General features: G+C 44.7%; 2 protein-coding genes across 7 annotated transcripts in view; both read right to left on the reverse strand.

Moving 5' to 3' along the window:
- COL12A1 (collagen type XII alpha 1 chain) overlaps window positions 1–6,327 on the reverse strand; it is a 99,361-nt gene extending 93,034 nt beyond the window's left edge. For 3 of the 6 annotated variants that reach the window (XM_086876301.1, XM_086876304.1, XM_086876305.1), the window contains exons 1-2: window positions 5,775–6,212; window positions 3,105–3,212 (exon numbers count right to left, since the gene is read on the reverse strand). In XM_086876301.1, coding sequence (XP_086732427.1) covers window positions 3,105–3,177 — 73 coding nt within the window. In that variant the 5' untranslated portion in view covers window positions 3,178–3,212; window positions 5,775–6,212. The other 3 variants (XM_086876302.1, XM_086876306.1, XM_086876303.1) reach the window with 3 other exon arrangements.
- Window positions 6,328–20,054: 13,727 nt separating this feature from the next.
- COX7A2 (cytochrome c oxidase subunit 7A2) lies at window positions 20,055–23,953 on the reverse strand. The gene is made up of 4 exons (XM_023922347.2): window positions 23,749–23,953; window positions 22,610–22,699; window positions 21,076–21,160; window positions 20,055–20,269 (listed from the first exon to the last, which is right to left on the reverse strand). The coding sequence occupies exons 1-4, from the start codon at window positions 23,764–23,766 to the stop codon at window positions 20,211–20,213; spliced, it is 252 nt and encodes an 83-aa protein (XP_023778115.1). The 5' UTR covers window positions 23,767–23,953; the 3' UTR covers window positions 20,055–20,210.
- Between the last annotated feature and the right edge of the window lie 258 nt (window positions 23,954–24,211).

A 24,211-nucleotide genomic window follows, 5' to 3' on the forward strand; every position in this document is an offset into this window, starting at 1 on the left:
CAGACATGGAATGCACTGGAATGTTTCTGTGCTGGACTAAAAAGCACAAAACAACTTAAAGTACAAAATATAGAATCACATGCAAGGAGTTTAAGCTGGGAGATAGCAGGAAGATTGCAAAATAAAACAAGAATTTCACTGTAAAAGAAAAGAGCAAAAATGCTGAGCATGAAAACAGATTTGCTTCCTTGACCACCATAAACAAACTTCCCCAGTGAAATGGCATGAATGCACTTAGACTATATATGGGTTTTACACCCTCTACTCCTACAGTGACTGCCCAACTAGAAACTCCTGTTCTGCTGTACCTCTGTAGAAAAGCTCTAATACCATTACTGCAGATCACTGCCCTGCCAAGAGCACACAAAGGACTTCAGAGCTGCTGTGATGCTGATGAAGTCAGTTGCATACTTGAAAATTCAGAAATCTATGGACAGCAGCATCAGATAAACACTAGATCTGCTTCCAGGGGAGACTGAAAAGTGAAAGCTGAAGGAGGGCAGAAAATTAAACTTTTTCTTTCCTCTGCTTTCACCCCACCTTCCTACCTCTTACCAAGAATCTTCATCATATTAAATGGCCCTTATTCCCTTATTCCCCTCTCACTTTTTCATCCCATCAAGTGTCTACCCACACCTTCAATTCAAATGCATGTGAATGGTACATGAAGAATCAAAAAGAACCACGAAAAAAGACACAGGACTGACTGACTGACTGGTGGAGGACGATAGCTTTCTCACAAAGTGATCTGAAATTTGGAAAAATAAGACCAAGGGACAAACATTCACAGGAGAAAGTTGGTTCAGCAGACAGGATTTAAGTTGCAATGACACCAGAATAAAGTAAATAAATAAGTAAATAATTTGCTAAATTAAAGAAAATGCAATTTACAAAATTATGCAAACTTGCAGCACAAAATTAAAACAGTGCAGAAGAATGACCAGTATAGTGCAAATAAAAACCCCACTGCATAAATCTCTACAAAAGCTCATCCCACCACAGCAAGTCCTAAAGTTTTGAACAAGTCCTACTAGTTTTGAATTTTTATTTTCAGCACCACTATTTCTCACTCCATTTTCAGCGCCAAAAGTTTTCATCCCACATTTCCCTGCTCTTCAAAACTCTGGAGCTAGGAGAATCTTCATATTTCTCATAGAAATATGATCACCCTAAATTTGGTACTTTATCAAACATTTCTGAAAGCAAAGTAATGTAAGTTCTGTCCAAGAGCCCTCTACAACTCTCAAGATCAAGCTTTATCCACTCTTTTGCTTGGCAATAGTGCATCCTCCAACATCTAATCAAGGCCATCCAGCTATGTGTCAAGATTTGCTGTTATAACTGTGCTGTTCCAAATACATTTTTCTAGCTTTCTTTAACAGTACTGAAGGTATGACTGGTTTAGTCTACACTACAGCTAAATAAAACACCTTTACTTACATTCTGAAATAACATACTCCATACGTGTAATTCGCAGTGCAGAACAGTAATATTATCCAGCTCCAAGTGAGCACCCTTCTAAGATGAGGAAGACTACACAAACACATCCACTCCCTTCCTCCATCAAAACTGTACACTTTCTCTGCTTTCTCTGGCATGGCAGTCCTGTGTTTCAAATTCAACTCTGAAATTACTTCAAATGACCTTTTGCAGCTCCTTTGCCCAAAGCAACGCAGCACAAGAGGAAGGCAGTGGACTGATTATCTCCTCAGGTGACCACATGTTGCACTACTGGCAAAAATGCCATCTTTTTCCAGAAAGACAGAGTACTTTACAAGTCCCAAACAAGCACTACTACTTGGGGGGCAAACACTGCAGAGGCATCTCTGACACCCCATGATTTTAGGAGTTCAGCCAAGGTGACCAGGTCCAGACAAGGGAGCTTGTGGCAGGCCATGATCAAGGAATTTGTTTCAGTTTAAGACAAAAAGAGAAGGAAGGCAAAAAAAATGAATTATCAGTTGCTGGCTTCTGTTTTTTTCCAGTAAATCCAGGGGAGTCCACACCTATGATGGAGTCAGGTCCCAGAGGTCAGATCAAGTCATTTCAGTGCAGGACATTCAGCCTTTTTTCTCCCTGGCAGCCACTGCTGACAGAAATGCCATGACTATGGCCAAAAAAGCCAAGCAGCTCCCACTGAGGGCACAGGACACAGTTGATGTTAACCCACTGGGGAGTAAATGCTGGGCCAGGGCCATTTTGAGCCACCCTGCAGCAAGTATGGCAGTGAAGATGGGTCTCCCCACGGCTTCAGCTGGAGGCAGGATGCTGCAAGGGCTGACAGGGGCTTCAGCCTCCAGAGAGACTGTGCCAAGGGCTGAGGAGGAGAAGGAAAAGGAAAGCCTTTTTGGAGGTGACAGTATCACATGCGTGCCAGAGCCTTGGAGCCCCGGCTGCCACAGCAAGGCCTGGCCCAGCCTTCCCTTCAGCGGTGCCCATGACGTGTGTCACGGCACCGGCAGCATCTCCCCAGGCGCGTTCCCCGGGTCAGACCCACCACAGAAGTTGAGGTGTCCCTGAGGGAGGGTCCGGCCCCCCGAGGCTCAGCCGGGGGTCGCCCCGCCGAGCAGGGGAGGCCGATGCACCAGCAGGCCGGTGGGGCAGAGGCGCAGCACCCGGCTGGACAAAACACACAGGCGCAGAGAGCCAGACTCTGTTGGAGCATTTTATTTCCAAGTTGCAGGTTGCTGAGTAGTAGGTTTTCCGTTTGCTCTCTCAACACTACTAAAAGGCCAGAGACCAGCCCTTCTTGGTCCATCCTGGGGGCAGAGCCATGGCCCCAGCCATGCCGGGCTGCCCACCAGTGGCAATGGGCTCCTCGGGGCGCTGTGCCCGGGTGGCCTCGTCCTGCCTGTGGGGCGGTGTGGACAGCACACCAGAGGGACAGACAGAGAGAGCTACGGCCCGGCTCGCTAGCCGGGAGAAACACAACACAGAAGGAGCTGAGCAAGGAAGGAGAGGCGTTTCTCTGAAGGAGAGAAAGAAAGAAGGTGAAGTATTCACACTCATAAACACAGAGGGAGAGAGCCAGTAGCTCAAGGCTGATTGGAAGATTTGATGGTCAGAAGGGCACCGGGGCAAGAGGGCAGGGAGGAGAAGGTTACCTTCAGCCTCGATGGAGGAGAGGAGGGCGGCTGCACACAGAGCAGCGACTGCCGAGCACAGCGCTGTCTTCATTTCTGCCCTTTGAGATCACAACAACATGAATGAATCTGCAATGATGGGGAAGGGAGGAAGGGGGAGAAACGAGAAGGAAATGATACATGTGCATTAAAGGATTGCGTGGGTGTATTCATAAAACATAAAAAAGACAAACCGTGGATTTCACTTTTTTCCCTTATCCCCAGCCCCCACCCACGGGACCAGGTTGGAACCTCTAGACTTGAAAGCTGTCCAAGACGACGAACGATCTGTATGACTAACTGGAGAGTCTCGTCTCGCAATAATGTGCCTATTGTTGCTGAACCCTTTCCAATCACAGTAAGCACATGAAGCCTTTACCTAGTTAGAGTTAATTTGATCAGGGAAGCGCAGCGAAGATCTGTGCCTCTGCACAGGCAGAAGCCAGAAGGGAGCTCCATGACTTCATCGCTGAATGTGATGATAGCTAATTCAGAGGTCATTCCTGCCTTGGATCAACTAAATGTCTCTTTCAGCTGGGGATTTTAATCGGCTCCTTTTTCATAGCTGTTGAACCACTTAGTTAGCTTTGTTTTACTGGTCTCAAGGCAGTTTGGAAACTGTAATAAAACTTTTTTGAGGGGTTCTGCCTACAAATGTGCTATTCTTCATTTCTTGAAAGTCTGAAATAGGTTATACAGAAGTGTGTGTAACACACATCTGAAATTTGACACGTCTGTCTAGCCATGATGTTTCAACATCTGATAATTCATTTACATGTCCTGAGAGAAAATATATTTAAAATACACTATATAAAGCTGACAGGCATAGGAGTCTCACAACCACTGCAGGTTTTCTAGCAAAATATGTGGGATTAGACCAAGTTAGTGGTTCTTAATTGCAAGCAGCCATACCTTCATAACTATATGCTCTAGGTCATGTAAAATTACTGCCAATTACTCCAGTAAAACTTCCAAATTATTTCCTTGTCTAAGTAAAGTCTAATATGAATCTACACATACATCTAAGTGTTTCTATAGTTTCAGATTTTCTATCTCAAGAAATGGGGGAATGGCAATTTGAATGAATAAAGTCATAAATGCATCATATATCATAATTAGGCTGCAGGAAAGGATTCCAAAAGCAATTAGGCAACAGATTTTATCAGGAAGGTGCCAAGAGCAAAACAAAAGAAAAATACATAAATCATCAGTCCGCAGAAAAAAAAAAGAAAGGGAAAACAATATTCTTCTACCATCTAAAGAACTACCCAGCAAGGCACATTTGGTGGGAAGACACTGTGGAGATCCAGGGATCTCCCAGTTACTGACACTGAGCTTAACAGGCTTCATTTGAGAAGTTGTATATAGTTGCCTCAGCCAAACGCCTTTACTGTACATGAAAATACCAAAAGCTCAACAAAAATCTAAGCAAAGGCTTCAGCCTAATGGCAGTTCCAGCAGCTAAACCAAAGAGTAATATTGACCATGACACTAACACAACAAAGACCAAGGTTAGTCTTAAAACGCCCTGAAAGCTCCAAAATTGTATCACTGTTCTGCGTGGGAAACGGCTGCCCCTGGGCAGATCTACCGCATGTAGCAGTGAGTTTAACGATTGCCTAAATTCAACGCAAAAGGACGTTTTGTCCTGATAATCTTGTGCGAGCTTTGACTGCCATCTTTTGATCATTTTGAAAAACAACAGAAATTAACCATCTCACAAAGGCATCTAGGAATTCTCCACTGTTGCAGGTCTACCATTCCTAACACACGCTTTTTGTTTCATGAAATACACCACCTCAGCCAAAGCATTCACTTGCTAACCTAGCAATACCGTTCCCTTCTCGCGAATTTAGGTGTGAAAGAAGCCCTGGAGGTGGCAGAGGAGACCTCCTGTCTCAGCAGGGACACAACAGACTTCGTGTAAGGACTAAAGGTTTTCTCATTGATCTTTAGAGACCACTTAGAAAAAGACACAAGCTTTCACAGTGCCAGTCCTATCTCTCGCTAATTCAACCTACAGAAGCTCAGCCAAAGCATTTCTAAACCACACAGTGCACGGCATTTACCACTTTCAAGAAGGAAAAAAACTAAAGCAAACGGAAAAAGAAAAAAACAGCAGGAAAAGCCCGTTACCCATCAAAGATATAAAAAACTGGAAGCAGGAGAAAGCATCACCGGCAGCTGCACACACAAGGGAGGGAAGCGAGAGCTCCTGCCAAAGCCGCAGCGGTAGCGTGCCTGCAGGCTCGCTGGGTGCTGACAGCGGGCTCCTCCTGGAGCCTCCGGCAGCCGGGAGCCTCTGTCTCCGGGACACCACCGCCCCTGCCCGCATTTCTGCCCAGGCACCCGTCCGCCGGCAGCGCTCGGGGCCGGCATCCCGCCGGGTGCCCTTCCCCGGGCTGACAGCCAGCGGCCCCGGGGCGCTCTGCCCCGCACCTCTCCGCCCGCCCGGCCGCACGCCCGCAGCCGGCTCTGACATGCCCGACTCTCGCACACACGCTGCCTCCTAATCCCGTGTCAGCTTCCAGCCCGGCGCTGCTGGCCCTGCCTAAGGTGCGCTGGAAGGAGCTGCGTGCGCGGTGCGTGCGGACAGAGCGGGACACGGGGGGCGGGCAGGGGACCCCCGCTCCGGCGCGGGCACACACAGACCTGCCGGGGTGGCCGCAGGCTGCCGGGGCCGGTGACGGGACAGCTCCTCCGGCGATGACTCCGGCGGTGCCCGCAGCGACGGAAGCCGCAGCCGTCGGACCTGGATAAAGGGAGGAGGATAAAGGATGAAGCTCCGGGGGCACCTTGTGGAGGGAGCAGCAAGTAGCAGCAGCGGCGAATGAGGAGCAGCGGCAACTGCGGCAACAGAGGAGGCGTCTCGATTACTGTAGCTCCCGATGCGAGGGGTCTGTCTGGGAAGACTCGCCTTCTCCAAGTGGGAAGAGCCTCTTCTCAATCTGCTACTTAATAGAGGGCTGTTCCCAACTCTCAATTTACCCTCGTAAGCGGTTACGAAACTTCAGGGAAGGTGGACTGCTGCCACCGGGTGATATATGCGCTGCTGTGCTCCAGCAAGGAAGGGGATCCACTTCTGGAAACTGGCGCATACCTCCGCGCATTCCTGCGGCATGAGACGGGAGCCGCGGCGGCAGCGCGCCCAGAGGCAGGGGCCCGGCCCGCCGCCCCCTCCCTCTCTCCTCTGGGCTTCCCAAACGGGGAGGACACGAGAGGGCAGTGGAAAAACTGAGTCTTCGGGCAGGCTTCGAGGGACGGCGGCGCGGAGGGTGTCCCCGGGCGGGGGGGGAGGGTGTTCCAGGCAGCCCCCGTCGCCCCCGCGGAGGACCCGAGGCTGGGCTGATCCCTGGCACAGTCTTGCAGAGCAGCGCGGCCACTGCCGGTGGCGCGGCCGGGAGCCGTGAGGGCAAAGGCGATATAACCATTGTGACACGGTTCAGGTGTGTCTGACCTCAACGCTGTGCGGCCATACGTTAAACATACATTAAATACACACACCCCCCCCACCCCCCACGACGGCCCTCCGCTACATGGGTGTTTCACTTCGAGCACGAAGCGCCGCGGGCGCCGGGAACAGCCCTGCAGCGGGGAGGGTACGGCTCCCCGGGCCGAGGCACGGCAGCACCGACCCTCCCTCGGACCCCACGGAAAATCCGCGCCCGTAGCCCATGTCTGAAAGTCTGTGCCTTCCAAAGGAACTTCACCTTCCGAAACCGGATAATCCGCTGCGGGTGAGGCTCCGCTAGGATCTCCCATCACTCGCTCTCGGGAGCCTGCCCGGGTCACCCGACGTGTCCCGGCCTCTGCAGCGCTCCGTGCCAGAGGGTGACACGGCGGAACACCCGGGCCCTTCTCTGCCGACGGCCCAGACAGAGCAGCCCAGGGGGCCCCGAGCCAGCAGCGGGACTGTTCCCACACCCGTGGGGAACGGCATCCCCGGTAACACTGGCGGACGAGACTCCTCCGAGACCCCTGGGCTAAAATGAGGGATGTCACTGTCCCCTCGGAGCGACTGCTCGAAGTCAGGACGCGGAACAGAGATGGGCGAGGAGCAGGGGCAAACAGGGAGGGGGACAAACTGCGGGTGTCTCCCAGCCGCAGCCCCGCTCGTCCCGGAGCCCCAGCGCCGCGGCCCCGCCGCACCGGGGCCATCCGTGGTGCCCGAGCGCCCCCCGGTGGCGGCCCCGGGAGGGAGCGGCGACCGACAGCCCCGGCGTCCGTCTGTCCGCCTGCCGAGGCTGCCGCTGGGCCCCGGGGACACCGCTCTGAGGACGAGATGGAAAACAGGGCCGGGAAGGGCGGACAGAGGGACAAATGGGGCCATGCCTCAGCTCAGAGCTCGGGACTCCCGCTCGGAGCGGCCGGGGAGGTTCCGGGGCCACACTGGGTCCCTTTCGGCTCCGTGCCCGACGTGACCGGCAGAGTTATCGGGGGGACTCCAGCCGGCGTGGAAGTGACCGATAGAGGAGACTTATATTCTATCAGAGGACCGCTCCTGGGCGCTTCTCAGCAGGACTGGGAGATGAAGGACCTGTCGGCAGGAGGACTTGTGTCTCCCGAGCTTCATTTCTGCACATCATCTGACCTGTCATCTACACAAGAACCCAAATGCTGAAAAGAAAGCGATAACCAGAAGACATGTGCTGACATTTCCAAACACTTTGGAAGTGAGTCAGCTTCTCTTTGGGACACGGCACAGTTTCAGCTGTCTGGTATTGATAGAATGCACTTTCTAAAGCAACATCTCCTCCGCTGATAAAACTCTTGACCTATTAAACCCCCTTGCCCAGCTGTTGTGTTGGATTTTCTCTTTTGGCATCATTTTGGCATGGGGAACTGGATTTCTTCTCATCCAGATCTTATATGGAAAAGCAATATTTCTAAGACATAATGTATTTAAAAATTTTAGTTCCCTGAATAAACACACCAAGAACGCAAGTATAAATGTGGTGTGGAAAATAGTTTCAGAAGAATGAACATCAGGGATTGCAATGAAATATCCTTCCATAGGAAGTGAATTAATGCAAATAAGGTATTTTTATCACTTGTGCACTGCAACGATATGTTTTTACAATATACTGTAGATGTTTTTCATCATAGGATAACCAAGGTTTTATGTTAATAGCAATTAATTATGTTAAAAGCAATTAATGCCAAAAATGAGGCTGGAATAAAATATGCATTATTCTATGTAGAAGTTAAATCATTCAGAAATACTGTTTTTAAAGGTTTAAATACTTTGGTGTAAAGCTACAAGTGTATTTACATTAGTGGAGACTTTGAAAGCACGGGGTCTCTCAGGTCTGCAAGAATCTCATACTCACAGACTTAGATGCTGCCGAGGGGACTATCTCCCCTTCTCTCAGCTGACCAGCTTTGCTTAATTTCTTCATGTGAAGTAAGATTCAGAGCTGGCAAGAGCAAATGATTAGTCAGCTCCAAGGGCAGCAGGATTTTGTTCTTATCCTTAACTCGTATTCTAACACTTCTAACCATGATTCTTCTAAGATCATTTATGTACAAAAAATTGCATTTGGAGTGTGAGCTTTCATATATCACAGTAATTAAATGGGTTGTTTTTAATTAGCACTGTTTCTATGTACATTCATAGTCTGAATGTACATAGCATGTGATGCAGAAGGCATTTCTGAAATGCGTAAACTTACTAACGCTCTCCTGCCTGCTTGTTTCTTAGACAAATGTTAAACACATTAAGACCATTGTACTCCAACTTCACAATTTTCTCTGCTATCTAATCTGAACACATTGAAATAGATTTAAATTTAAAAATCAACATTTAAATTAATATTTATACTTTTAAATATAGTGTAGGTGTGTTATAGTAATATTGTAGGTAACCAAGAATTTCTTAGAAATTTTGAAATGGTTTTGGATCTAAAGCAATTCAGGCAACTTTGTCTTTCTGACACCTCTTTTATTTTTGTTACCTCAAACTGCATTGACAGGGTAGAATAAAACAGGACATTCTGCATTTCAGCACTGTAAACCTTGAATATAATTTCCATGTGGCTATCACACTAGATTTGGCCTCTGTGTTGTCATGACAGTTAGTTGCATCTGCTTTGCATATGAATATGGTAAATGTGTTATTCATATGTATATATGCATTTGAGTATATGTTTTGCACAGACGAAGAATAAAAAAAAAAAGGGTAAGCTCTTTGAACATCAAACAATATATAGATTAAATATTAAGTGTTGTTATACAAGCAAAATTGTGCTGCTGCCAGTGACTTGCAGTCAGTACAGCACATCTGCCCAGGAAGTACTTTGCTGGTCAGTCTATCACTGCATCTATCACTACAGTACATCTAAATTAAGCACTGCCTTAGTACAGTCATTTAAGAGGCCCATTCATTCCTGACTGCACAATGGACAGCCTTTCCAGTTTACTTTTTATTCCCTATTACATCAGTTATAAAACTAATATTGCATGGGACTATATCCACACTCATAAAATGCAGAAGGACAAAACACATTAACATTAAACTGCTTCCACCAGGCTCTGCCTTCTATGAGAGATTTCTAGTCAACAGCAGGACAAAATCTCAGTCTGATGTTTGTTTATTTGGATAAGTTCATTTCAGAGCTGGTATTCAGAGAGCAGAATTAGTCTGACCTCTCATAATGAGGACTGGCTTCTTATATTAGCAGTGTTCAGAGAGGACTGGTGCTATCTAAAATCTGCTCATTCAGTGGAACAACTACAGAAGCAACATCTCTGGAAAGTATGACAGCTATGAAATAATTATCTGCCTTACCAGGTATGTTTTCCTTAGCAACTATTTATTTCTCTAATTCGTGTAATTGATTTTTCCCATCATAAAATGTTCTGTAAGTTAATTATTGTGGCTCCAGATAAATAGAACTGGAAAAGTAAATAAATCTTTCAAAAGCAGATTTATAAATAGAAAGAAGCTGGTATTTAGTGGAGTTTGGGAGCCTGAGAAAGTCCAGTTAATTTTTAGGCAGTATTTCTTAAGGAAACATAGAGCTTTAGTACTAAAATTGGAAACAATAGATGCAACAATCTTGTAGTCCCATACATATACACAAACACTCTTTACTGTTACAGTAGTAACATTTCTAAATAAAGTTGCTTTCTTTCAAAGAAGCTGGTTCATTATTTCATGACAGAGTCCTGATCTATTTAGGAAGCATCCCTCTATGAAACCAGTACAAATCTTGATTGATTAAAGAGGACAAGAAAATAAACTAACTGAGGACAGTGACTGTACATTTTTCAGGTATCACTGTATGTTTTAACATAATTGTTCCTGTCATGGCAATGGACTAGTCACAAAGAATTGTGAATGCAAATCTAAGCATTCCTCTTCACACAGCTGAGAGTTTCTTTGTGAAAGAATGATGATTCACTGAGGAAACCCGTAATTTTGAAAAATTAAAATATTTTTAGAAATCACTAGCCACTAGCTGCTACTTGCAGTACATTATAGTACAGAGCTCACTGAGTACCTAATTGGATTCAACATCTGCTGAAGGATTAATAGCCATGTGTTTTCCTATATTTGGTAGCACTTCAACTTTTGCAAAGTAATTTCTTTCTATGAAGAAGCTCTTGATACTAATCAGCAACAAATTCTGAAATGGCACAGTGCCAAGCTCTGAATTGGAACAATTTGCTAATTCTTCTATAATAATATGTAATTTCTATATATTAAAAAAATCAGTACCTATTGGGACAGCAGGGTAGGTGTAGGTGGTAGGTAGTTTTACAGAGAAAATAAGCTTCTGTCTGAATGGGAAAAGTATTCAAAGCTGTTGAAAGTTCAGGTTGCATTAGCTAATGAGTGACCTGATCCTTTTGTTTCAGACAGTGGAATAATTAATGGTGGGGGAGAATTTTAGGACTCAAGTACCTTGTTATTAGGCCAACTGCTGATGCTGGCCTGTCCCCCACAGAAATAAAAGACATTGAGGATGTGGTGATTCCTCTCACTGAAGAGCAGGTTGGAGGAAAGCTGTCAAGAGGGAATAATCAGCTGCTCCTGCACTCAATCCCAATACACATCTTTCCAAGAAGGTTTAGAGGATGTAAAGGTCAGCCCCAAATCCTCAGTTCAGCAGGACAAACATTCAAAACTTTAAGCATTCTGACAGGTGAATCTGATGCAAATGCACAGAACCATAGTAAATGAGGCTGGAAAAGATCCCTAGAAGCCATTTAGTTCATGACCTGTTATTTTCAAGTGCCCCAGGACTTCAAAGAGAAATTCTCCATACCATACTTAGTGGTAACAGCATACTTTGGGGAGCTGTTTTGTAGCAGCTGACAATAGATAATAACTTGTTTTAGGTGAGTTAGGCAAGCTGTCCAGAATATGACTATGAGCACAGCTGTCAGAAATAAGAAAATACTACTACACCAGACAAGCCTGTATCTTTGGATCAGAGAATCATAAAATGGTATGGGTTGAAAGGGACCTTAAGGATCATCCAGTTCCAGCCCTCTTGATTCCACAAAAACAGTCTTGTATTATTGTGAAAAATTGCTTGCTTAACTGGCATGTCTGCACACTCAGAGAGCAAAGAAACCAGACTGGGAGAATCCTTTTTGTATGTTACTGTCAGAGGTACAGATCTCACCAGTCTTGCTAAAACCCCTTTTGCTGTTACAGTATGTCCACATATGATAGTCACGTCATTTTTTTGACCATTTCTAAACTTTGTGGGAGATGGACTCCATGGTCACCACTATTCCTGCTCCCCACTCCCCCAGCTTCTCAGTCTCCGTGCCTTCATATTCAAACTCACAGACTGTGGCATTCATCACAGCTTTTTCCTCTGCAAAAAAAACTTGGGCTAGGACACAGCTAGGGAATGCACCAGGTCCAAGGAGCTGGATAGCCTAAATTATATATACTTTCCTGGGACCTATAATCTGTGGCTCTCATCTTCATGTTGCCTACCACAGATATTGATGGACACTTGGAAACTTTGAGGGTTTGTGGAAAAAGAAGTCAGGCAAGAGTTTAGCTCACAGGCGTTAAAAGCACAGCCTAAGTATCACCTGTCACAGCACTAATGGACTCCACATGAATCTGCTTTGAAAAAGAAACTTGCTTCTTTTGCAAAAATTATAATTGGCAAGTGACTAAGGAGGAAAATACATGGACTAAACAATGCAGATCTAAATCACTATTTCTTAATGCAGCTTTGTGGCTGCTGCTTCCCAATATGTTGAATATGGACAGTTCCAAATACCAGAAGACAAAATTAATTTGGATTATAAATAGATGTTACCCTGTGCTTCAGTATCAGAAGCACTCTGTTGTGTAAACAGAAAACTATTGGCTTTTGTTTCTGCTTTTAAAGGTTACTTGATAGCTTCCATGTACTCTCTGCTGAAAGCCTTTTTCACCTGTTGGAGCTGGGTCTCTCTCTTGGGTATCAACACCTCTACAGCCTGCTGAGAGACTTCACTTGAAGCTGTTAAAATATCTCTTCTCATACGCCCTTTCCTCCAATCTCTTGGATGCTCTCCAGCTGGCCTCACTACTCTGTTAGCTTTTAGTCAGCCCAGTTCAGTGAACATGTCTTGAGTTTGTCATTGTCCTGATTTCTGCATGTATTTTTTATCCAGGGAAATGTGTTTGCTACTAGCTCCAATGTGTCTTATTTGTTTAACAAAAGCAAAAAATAAATAAACTAATTAATGTATCTGCTTAGGATTTTTAAACAAATAGGCTTTTGGAAAATCTGACCTGTTGTTCCTTTACCCTCTGCCCAGTGCCCTTTGAAATGTATTTAGAAGAGTTCCTGTTTAAGGCAAATCACACATGGGGCTTTACTACATGATCTTCTTCCCCAGTTAAGAACAGCTGCTGCAAGATGAGGTCCCTTTATGCTAGGAGTAGCTGTTCGGACCTTATTTTCTAATAAAAACTCCAAAGTCTGTTTTTCTAACCTCCAGAGTGGTTGAGAAGGCAGACAGGGGGCACATACTCCTTGACACATGCCCCACCATTGCAGCTTTGCTCTTCAGGAACACTGGATGTGCCCACTGCTCTGTCCTGCATGGTCACCTCAGGTGGCATTTGGCTCTGGGTTATGGTACATTGGGTGCCTGCACATGAGCCCAGCATCTAAACTTCTGCAGTGGCTGAAGACCTGAGTTACTGAACTCAGCAGTGCCTGAGAAGTTTGGCCACCCACCATCCATGGGGTTTGGATCAGTTGTTATCAGTGGGCTCTAGAGCTGTTTGAGTGTTTCACAGCATCAGAGATCTCTTGTAGAGCTGCCAGCTACCAACAAGGATCCACATATGCTGACACATCTCAAACTCTTCTGGACCACCCAGGAGGCAAAGGCGACCCCCTGGTGCTGTTCTGGGTGTTACAGGCCGCCTGATAGTTCCTCTTTGCTGAAATGCAAGTGTATGAGTCTCCTGCAGGTCCTCTGTTGTATTTTCTAGCCCCAAGCAAATGCCTCAAGTGTAACCTGAGATAGTGTTGGGTGCCCCAGCTGAAGCACTGGATCAAGCACTTTTCATCTCCGGTACTTTAGCCAGTGAAGCCTTCTGCTGATGCAAAGCTTTGTCATCTGCTCATGTAAATATCTATTTACCAGGAACTGGAATAATCAATAAATTAAATAAAAGATCAATAATTGGGCCTGGAGTTGATCAAAAGATGTGATTTTCAGGTCCTACTCGTCTGTTTCTCTGCTTTTGGATCTCAGACCCAAACAGAGAGGTACAGATTGAGACAGAGATTCCTGCCTAATGCTGTAAAATACATCATATACAGACCAGCCATAATGTTGAGGTCTGCCCTGCACCACACCCATTTTGTGACTTCCTTTCAGAAACTGCATTTACATCCCACAATTAATTAAGATGGGGAAATCAAAAGTTGTGGTTCTCTTCTTTTCCCAGAAATCTACTCATACATAGGAGCACTATTTCCAGGAATAATAACACCTTTTCTTGTTGTAAGTCATTTTTCTATTTTATTATTTTAATGGAAGAGAATTTCTTGGTATTGCTTTTCTGAAAAATCAGACTATTTATGTAAATATCAGAGTATGGATTTAGCAGTCTTAAGTTTAAGCACTTCTTTCTGAAAATCTCAGCCAAAGGGAGATGGGCTAACATCCTGTGCACTGCACTCCAGCTCTGTGGCATTGATCCCAGTGCAATGCTCCACACAGAGCACTTATTAGCACACCACACTATATTTAGCAAAATGTGCCTGCTGCTCCTAAGAGATGACTGAATAAACCTTGATAACACAGTTGGCCTGACTCCTGTGGGACTTGTAACTGCCCACTGAGCAATAGAGATCATTATAATGCTTTAATTATATAATTCCCTTTTGCATAGTGCTATGACAGATAAGACTGAGTGTTTGTCAGCCTTTCCATTATAAACTTCAGGACCCAGAGCATTAGTCATCCAGAGTAAGTGTTCATGTTGAGATGAAACAATGCAGAACAATCTTTATATTAAATAAACATATATAACTCAATTATTATTAAGAACACATTAGTAACTTAGAGGTCCTGATGGAATCACAAGCTTTTCTTTGGAACCCTGTAGGAACAGAAGCCACTCACAGTTACTCGGAGCAAACTGTCTTAATACCTGCAATAAAGTCTAACAGCACTGACTCTCCCTCAATCTCTTTTATTCCCAAAAGCATCTCCAAATATCTATGAATCATGTTACAGATGAGGATGACACCGTAAGATTTGCATAGAAAGTCTTAGAATAATCAATCTGTCAAAAGGAACATTTTGGACAGATCATGTACTTCAGATCCTGCACAGCCCAGATTTCTTGGCTAAAAGGGAAAATCTTCCATGGAAAAATAAGGCAGCCATCTAAAAGTATTTGATTTTTTTTCTGCTGTTTCAAATATTGTTTAAACCGGACTATGTCTCTTTGGGCCTGAGAAGTCCTCTACAAAATGCTTAACTCAATTAGTACATTTTAAGTACCTCCATTGAACATCTTACTGCTCCTTTCAAGGAAAGGATGTTTTCAAGGAGAACATTCTTCTGCTGCTCCTGGTTAAATCACAGGGAACTGTATCTCTGGTTGAGCTTCACAGGCAGCCTCAAGTGAGCTATTCCACTATATATCTCTAAGGTAAAGGATACCACTTTATTAGATTGACATATCACAAGACACTCTACTTCTCTCTTATTTTACAACTTTGTTAGCAGTCAAACATGTAGTTCACGAGGAAAGTGCTTGTGCTGAAATATGCTTTCAAAGCAATACTATGACCTTGTAAATTTCATACTTAGTTTGCAACAATTTTCTTTAGGAAACCTTAACTTAAGTAGCTTTAAAACTCCAAGCCTCCTGTGGTCTTTTTTTAATGTAACTCCTTCCATGTTCTGGTATACTTAAAGCTTAAATATTACTGAATCTTACCTCATCATCACTTTCCAACTTATTTCCATGTCCTCCAGACAGCATCTTGTCTTTTCTTGCAGAGAGCAGAGACCAAATTAGGCAAGGGACATACATTTTCATGAATGAAAATACTAAAGTGGGTTAACATAATAATAGAAGAATAAAATACCATGGAGGCAGAAGGAAGATGATAATATTGCACCTGATAAACCAGACTGAAAAGGCAAAAGATCCTCATGTTTCAGAAAGTTCAGACTTGTGAATTGGGAACTCAAAGAAGGAAACACATAAGCAAAGGACAAATTAATCTCTCTTTGGCAGCTTTCTCTAGGACTCAGCAGGCTATATGCTGGCTCTATGCAATGGGAGTGAATGTTTTGAGATCTTAGTGAGCTGTATACAGACATTGGTTTTCTCTGAGGATCTAAACTCAGAACAGCCTGACTGGGGACACAGTGGGATAACCCCTTTCCTCAGGTACCTCCCCCACGCCCTGAGAATGAATTTGGCTTGTCACAACATTTATAAACAGGAATCCCAGCCAGTGGCCACTTTTGTCGAGGATGCATATTTTTGAGGAAATAGGTAAAAGCGTGCTTTTAGCTTTAGATGTGTTTTGGGGGACACTGTGTTCAGTTAGTCTAATTGAAAACCTGTGAATTACAACTCTTCAAAAATACTGAGGCAAGACCAAAACATGTATCATAGACCGTATGTGTTGCCCTCTGAGTTTGAAGGCTTGGATATGGGCTGGACTTGGTGACCCTAAAAGTCTTTTCCAGCCTAGCGAATTCTGTGATTCTGTGAATACTTACATTCAGAAAAATTACAGTCCAGCCAAGAGATTCTCCTCAGATGGTGTTTCTGGACAAGCCATTATTTTTACAGCAGAATTGGCTGAGTACTGAAAAAATAAGTGGAAAGGCTCAGGCAAGTAAGATTAGCGAAGGTGGTGTTATTGCTAAAAGGAACTTCTTTAAAAAAATAATCGCACAAGCATGCACATGAAAAGATACATTAATACTGACTTACTCATCCCCTAAATACCTTATTTAGGGTCAAGTCAGGTTGATCAGGTTGATTTTGCCTCTGAAAGTCTGATTCACCCTAGCAACTGTGAAGGTTAACATCCAGTTCTGATATTGAATTGAGAAAGAATGGGAGAGTAAGGAGCAACAGCATAGTATGAAAAATGCCAAAAAACAAAAATTCATTATGCATTCTCATAGTTCAGAGCAGTGATAGCTAAGGTCAGCAACATTAGAAAAGTGATATTTTTACTCTGGGATCTGGAAAAAGAAAAGAGTATAATGAAGATCATACACTTAGGGATCTCCCTGGGGCTTTCTTTTTATTTCTGAGAGTTTCTGAACTTTTTCACCATATCTTTTAGGAAGTCAAAGCTGTGTTATAGTTGTATTATTAGTACTCAGACTTTTACTGGGGAAGTTTTTGTGTGTGTCAGGCTAATTGGATCTATGCATGTATTCAGCAGCCAAGAAAATGTAGCCCAGGGCACCATTCTAAGAGTTGATATTCTGAGCTACCTTCCAAATGGAGAAAGTAAAACATGGTCTGTACATCTGGAGTCTCAGAAAGGATTGTGGAACCTGGAACTGCAGTACTGAGGATTTAATTTTTCTGTTTCACCTGATTTTTATTTGAATATTAATTTCTCTTCTAGTTGCATGAAGAATTTTCTTTTTCATTTTGGCAAAGCTGGCTCACTTCTAAGCTGAGGGTGTTAACTGCTAGAAGCCCATGACTTCATATTAGTGAGCATTTTATTCCTTTATAGTTACAACTTTTTTCACGTTAGCAAGGAGTAAAGGATGTCGCTTATTTTATTTTCTGCTACCATATAATACCCATAGAGAAACTGAAGTTAAGATCTTCAGATACTTTAGCAGTAGGGAAGATACATAGCTCTCTTTTTGTATTTTCCTAGAGAGAGACAGTATAGGCAATACAGGCACCCAGTTTACCTCTCACAATTTGTGCTGTGGTTGAGCCTGCAATGAAATACATGTATAGGCTGCACCGTAGATAGGAATTTCCCTGCCAGCGTTCTAATGCAGTCCCATAAAATGGTGCTGAGCAGCTGACGGTGGTTTTTGCTTGGTTTCCTGCTGCTGCAGCAGCAGAGCTCCCGGAGCGCTGGCAGCCCGTGGACCGCGGACGCCTCCCTGTGAGCGCCCGGCAGCCGCACAGCGCCAGCCGCTCTCCCGCCTGCTCCGGCTGCGCGCTCCTGGTTCATCCCGGGGCTACTGCACACAGCTCTGCCAGAACAAGGTTTGCCATTTGATGGCATTCATTTAAATAACATTTCAAGGCTCTGATTAGAAATAGCGATTGTTCTGTAGGATAAAACTTTCTCGTTGCTCTCCCGTGCTCTCCCACCAGGGCTGCTGCCGGCACCACAGTTCATTCACAGCTTGCTGCGGATCCCAAGACATTGGACACATCCCAGTGCAAAAACAAGAACAGCAGCACATTCTGCTTTTGTTGCTCACACAAACATGTAGTTACTGCATAGCTCATTACAGGATTTTTATAATTTAGACTATTTGAACAATTACTCCTTTCAAAATTCTTCTTAATCCCTGTGGGCAGGAAAAGATGTGAGCTTTTTAAACATGTTGATCTTCCCTTATGCTGCCTTCCAGATGCCCATCACTTGGTTCACATATTGAGTGTAACCCTGGCATGTGATGGCAGCAGAAGCCTTACCAGCACTGCATAGAGCAGACTAATTACTTCAGATTCTGTGTAGTATAGTTCAGTGTGCCATGGGGTTTCTCTTCTTTGTAGGCATCAATGTTCATCCCCACTTCCCAAACCTTTTTCCAACAAATCCATCCAGGTATTATTCTTTTAGTCATGCAGTTGGCCAAAGCCACCTGTGCAGAGAAACTACGATTGAGGGGTACTCCCCCATGTACCCTTTTTTTAAGATTTTTGGTTCTACTAGAGAGTCCTGAGTATACCAATCCTTCTCTTCCAGTTTGCATTGAGTTTAACAAGCATACTCTGATTCTCCAGGATAGCAACAAAAAATGAAAAACAAACTTAATCCACAAGAGGCTTAAAATAGCACTGTAGTGGGAGGCTAGATTTTTGAGCTTGTTTTCACATTTTGAAAATTACACTGTTTCCTTGAGAAGAGAAACAACAGGATTACTTTGATGAAACTGGGTTTTCTTAGCAGCCCTAATTGTTACAGTCAATACGATACTCTGGGCATAATAACCCACAAGTAGCAACTTGACAGAAAAGTTAAAAAGGCACAAATTCTGTCAAGAACATAAAACTGGTTTAGGGATGCAGAGCTACAAAGTGTTTCCATTATAATTTTCTGTTGCATCGCACCACAACCAAGTCATGTCCAGGGAGGGTGCAGCCACCAGTGATAGACGTGGGAAATAAACAAGACGGGTCTTCTTTGGTTAAACTCGGGAATCCATTTATTTGGGGCATCACCACCACATTATCTAACCAAGCACAAACCAGAGACAACCAAGAAAAAGGCAGGGTCGTTGGTTTTATGGGGTAGGGCAAGGGTGGAGTTTAGGGTCTGGGTCCAATAGGGATACAGCAAGGGAGAAGTCTCGGGGGTACAATCCAATAGGGGTAAAATAGGAGGGATTGTTAAAATAAATGTAGCAGGATATAAGGAATAGTAACACAAGAAGGGTGGAACATTCTGGGCTGATACTTTATAAGGGGGTGGAGTAACTTCCTAGCCTTATAGGGCACATCCCCCAAGGCAGAAGGGCAGAGTTCACTCCTTACCGGACTTAAAGCCACGCTCCTCTAAAATCATATCCCCGCCTCTCTGGGCGGGGGCACTCCAGTTTTCCCCAATAATTGCAATCAAGCTAGTAAGAGCCATCACAGTACCTAACAAGTGATACTTATGTCTTGCTGTGTTGTCCCTCCAGCAGAGACTGGGGTGAAGTCCCCTATAAGGCCCAGGGCTAGTGAATGGGAGGCTGCTCCTGTCTGCCTATAGACTCATCCACTCAGTCTTCCTGGTCGGGTGGCCAGCAATAGACCTGCACCACAGTGTCACCTCTCCCGCCCTCCCTTTAATCCTGACCCATAAGTTTCCCACCAACTCCTCACCCATCCCCAGGTGGAGCTCCATGCACTCAGGCTGGTCATTGACATGGAGGGTAGCACCTCATCTTCCCTTCCAGTCCTTCCATCCCAGCACTCCAATTGTAGAAGCCACCATCCCATCACTTCTCTGTGATGCCGCTGAGATCACCGCCCTGCACGTATCAGCATGTCTCTAATTCCTGTTAATTCCCTATGCTGCATGCATTCCTACAGAGGCACTGTTGTGTCCCTGACAACACAGACTTCCAGGCAGGAGTGTCCTTGAGTCCTCTGTGCTGCTCTGCGGGTGCTCCTGCTGACCTAGGATCCCTTTCCTGGCTCTGGGCCTCTATGGCTTGGCAGCTCTATGACCAAAAATGCTCACACACATGAACAGATGAAACAGTCCAGGCACCCACTACACCACGTAAAAACTGCTTTATTGATTGCAGTTTACATGTTACAATTAACGTATGATTCCAATCATTAAGCCAGCTGCTTATAATCAGCTGCCACCACAGTCACATGGGAAATGGACAAAGAGATGTTAGTTGCTGAGGCATCCTCAAAAAGAATCAGTTGGGCTTCTTGGGCATTGAAGAGACAAGCAGATAATAAAGAGCATACATTGTTCCTGAATTAATGGAAAGAAAAGATATTTTCAGATTAGTACACACAGAATTCTTTACAAGGCAGCTTTCCAGTTTGTTTCAGAAGAAATGCTGACAATAAGCAGCTGCAATTCAGACAAAATATATTTCTAAAGACATGTTTCAATTCTTTTTTGAGATTCATATTTTAGGAAAAAAAAAAAAAAATTAAATACATCCCCACAGGCTGCACAAAAATAAAAAGTGGGGAGAGGTATGTCTGTATAACCTACACAGTCAAGAAGTAATGGTTACTCATTCCTAAAGTGGCTGAACTGAAAATCTGTTTGATCACCGCATTTAAGTTAGAGACTATTGCAAATTATGAATTATGAATCTTGGTTATAATTCTGCTAGGTTTTACAGCACATGAGAACTCACACTGAGTATCACCTATCACTAAGAAGAGTCAGACAAGTGCAAAAACTGGTTCATTGTATGTGCTATAATTACATTTTACTCCTTTGCAGAATAGATGAAGTAGTTCTGTTTTTCTCTAACACCATACATGAAACTTGAAGGAGTATCCAGACCATGGTACTAAGTCTGGGAAAAAGCCATATGAAAAGATAAACCTGGAAAAGCACAAATGAATACACAGTATGTCCAAATGTGTTTTTTCTTCTCTACATAAACTTTGCATGTTATAAAGAACAGACTGAAGACATTGCATAATTATTTTACAGAGAAAACATCATCCATGTTGGAGATTGTACCAAAGAAAAAATATTTTAATATTTAGTGCACTGGAAATTGTACCAAAGCATAAGTATTTCAGTATTAGCCTTACCAAACACCGTAAGACCCGCAGTGGCTCTATACAACAGGGAATCTTTTGCCCCACCTTTAAGATGCACTGGGAGGCCATTATCCTCCTAATGGAAACAAGTGACAAAGATAAATTATTTGTATGCAGTTCTTACAATATTGTGGTAATATAACTACAATCACCCAGGGAAGAATTACTACTCTACATTATCTTTCTGACTCCCAAAAGACAGTGAACCTTATTCAGATCCCACTCTGTTCTAAAAGTTTTCACTCTGGTATCAGGTGATGACTCACTAGGGGAGAATAATAAATCATGTGCACAGTTCATATCTAAAGCAGTGATTGGCAGATGCCTGAACACTTCTGACACCAGCCAGACCCCTTGGGTGCACAGGATGTGATTATCATCCCTAGAAACCTCACATCCATCTCCAGTATAGTCAATCCCTGCTACAGGGAGCAACAGGGGAAAGAGTCTGTATCATCACTTGGTGATATATAGGAAATTGTTTTGCTTCACCCAAAGTAAAACTCCTAAGCACCAGATCCACATGATCTTTACCCCTGCAAGATCACCTTGCTCTGGATTTCAAGCATCTTCCGGTGCTGGTGACCTGCAACCTACCCCAGCTTAATTTGCTGTCCCATAAGAAAGGAATGAAAGGAGGAGGAGATATGCCTAGAGATCTCTGCCAGCAGAAACTGAACTTCTGACCCCCTCTTATCACCAACATCACCCTCCCATTTCCTTCCCCTTGGCTCACAATGAACACTGTGCTCTTTAGTCAAGTGTCTCAAGACTAGCTTTCTGTTTCAGGGGAAAGAAAAGCAGTAAGATGCTAAATCTATTTAAGTGGGGCTTCTGATATGCTCAGTCCCTTTCATGGAGCTGAAGCCCAGATTATCCTCAGTTTGAAGCTACAGCTCCAGGTTGTGGCTCACAGCTGGGATTACTCTCTTGAGTACTCTCTCTGCTTTTACTACTTCACTCAGTGGCCCTGTCAATCAGGAACAGAATAATCCAGAAATTATTTTTAAAGATTCAATAATTTCCAATGAATGAATCCAATCACTTAAGACTTTTACAGTTTTCATAACTGAGAAATACAGTAATACCACATCCTCATTAAAAATTATGGGGCTCAACTATGAGCTATAGAAAGAGATGTAAGATTTCAGGTTTACCTTTTCACTCTATTTCCGCCTTCTCACTCTTCTTCTCTATTTGTTCCTTGGACATACTCCCCCATATCAACTAATTTCAGAGTACTTTATCTTTGTACCATGCCTAATACCTATGTGAAATTCTGGTACAAATCATTTCATGGGGTAAAGAACTCCCTAAAGAGTCTGCAAGTCAAGTATGCATGTAAAAATACTCAACCTCTGCAGAAAATAACTGCTAATTGCAAACGTTCTAGTCATACAACTGATTTTGAGAGCTCTCTTCAGATGTAAAAGGGAGCCTGACCAGTTCCTTTAGAAAAAAAACATGCAGTTATGATTTACTAAAACCTTGTTAATCTACTAACACTATTCAACTCACTCATTACCTGAAAAAGCTTCTGATTCTCAGAAACTCTATTTGCATACTGCCTGCGTGAAGCAGTGCTGATGGCTCTCTGGGAAACCTGGTGAAGAGCCTGAAATAAAAGATAAACAGTGTTTTAATAACAGTGACATTTTACAGCTCTCTCCACACAGGGTAAAAATTGCTTCTTTGAAAAGAGAGATAGAAGTGGGACAGCAAATAAATAAAGGCTTTTAAAAACAGACAAAATTCATCATGCTAGTTGTGAATTTAGTAAATTTTTCAGCAACCTATGTAAAGGACTGCTTGAAAAGGTCCTGGCTATCTGAAAAGGACAAACTCGGTAAAATTATTTTCAGTAGGACACAACAGATTTATACATCTGTACCATAACCTTCAGGGGAAATCTCTCAGTTCCTGCCCCTTATACCTCAGTTTTAGGCATCATTTCCTGTGTCTGACTAGCGAAAGAGACAATAATATTTTTGACAAATGTGTTTGTGAGGACAACGAACTCCTGTCACTGTTGCAGTTCGCCTACGAGCCACCAGTACAGGAGACAACCTTGACAGCGTTAAGGAGGCACCTCCATCCCACCACACACACAGCCTAAATCACCTTGCTGTGTCCTGAGCTGGCATCTGTTTCCACAGACTGATCATATCGGGTAGCCTACCAAAATCAATATACAATTCTTTAATCTGCCTTCGCTACAATGTCAAAGCTCAAAGCGCGGTAGCTCTAAGCTGCCAGCGGCCTCCTTCAAGCAACACTGACAACACATCGTTCCCACACAATTATTGCCGCTAAAAACGCAGCCACGGGGCGAGCAAACATACAGGTGATGCTGGTTGCAAGGAACGGGACAAGGCATCTCCTCTCCTTACCCACCCTAAATAAACACGCTGTAACACATACCTCCTTAGAAACGAGCTAAGCGTACCCGAGCCCCCCGACTCAACTTTATCCTCTCAAGTCCCTGAAGCTCAGCACTACATGGAGCGAGTGGGCCGCCTAAGACCCTGCCCCGACCCCCGCAGGTCGCTCCGCAGCGCCCGCCAGGGAGAGCGGCCACCACGGCCGAGACCCGCAGCCGGGCGGGCACCCTGAGCGAGCCCCACACACCGCCGGCGGCAGCGGGCCGCTCTCCCCGGGCCTCACCAGCACGTTCCGCCACATCGCGCCTGTTGGTCCTGTCACCTCCCGCCGGCAACAAGGGCAGCGGAAGGGGAAGCGGCTCCCCCGCCCGCGGCGGACACACCACAGAGAGAGCGGCCCAGAGCGCCGCCTCAGAGCCCACAGCGCCCCCCGCCAGTCCGCCCGGCCCGGCTGGGGCAGCGCGGCCGGGAGCCCGGGCTGAGAGCCCAGCCCCGGGAAAGAGGAGCGGTGACCTCTCAGAACACGGCGGGCAGCAGCGGCTGAGGCACACCGGGAGCATTTGCCCCCTCACGCCACACAGCCCCGGCGGGGAACCTGCTGACACGGGACTCCATGGTTGCCGGCCGCTTCCCTGCGCCTCCAGAGGGCGCTTCGGGAAGTCCATGAAATGTCCCCCTAAGCTCCTACATACAGAATTTTACATCTCCTTTGGTTTAAAGGTTTAGTATCTGCAGAGGGCGGGACG

Source organism: Cyanistes caeruleus, chromosome 2 (assembly GCF_971803275.1).
Source record: "Cyanistes caeruleus chromosome 2, bCyaCae1.hap1.1, whole genome shotgun sequence".
NCBI lineage: Eukaryota > Metazoa > Chordata > Aves > Passeriformes > Paridae > Cyanistes > Cyanistes caeruleus.

Excerpts from the sequence above, each read along its gene's own strand:
- COX7A2 (XM_023922347.2), bottom strand. Across the intron at positions 21,161-22,609 it reads AGAATCAGAAGCTTTTTCAG|GAGGATAATGGCCTCCCAGT; the intron begins GTAATGAGTGAG and ends TGTTTCCATTAG. Across the intron at positions 20,270-21,075 it reads TGCGGGTCTTACGGTGTTTG|GAACAATGTATGCTCTTTAT; the intron begins GTAAGGCTAATA and ends CCATTAATTCAG.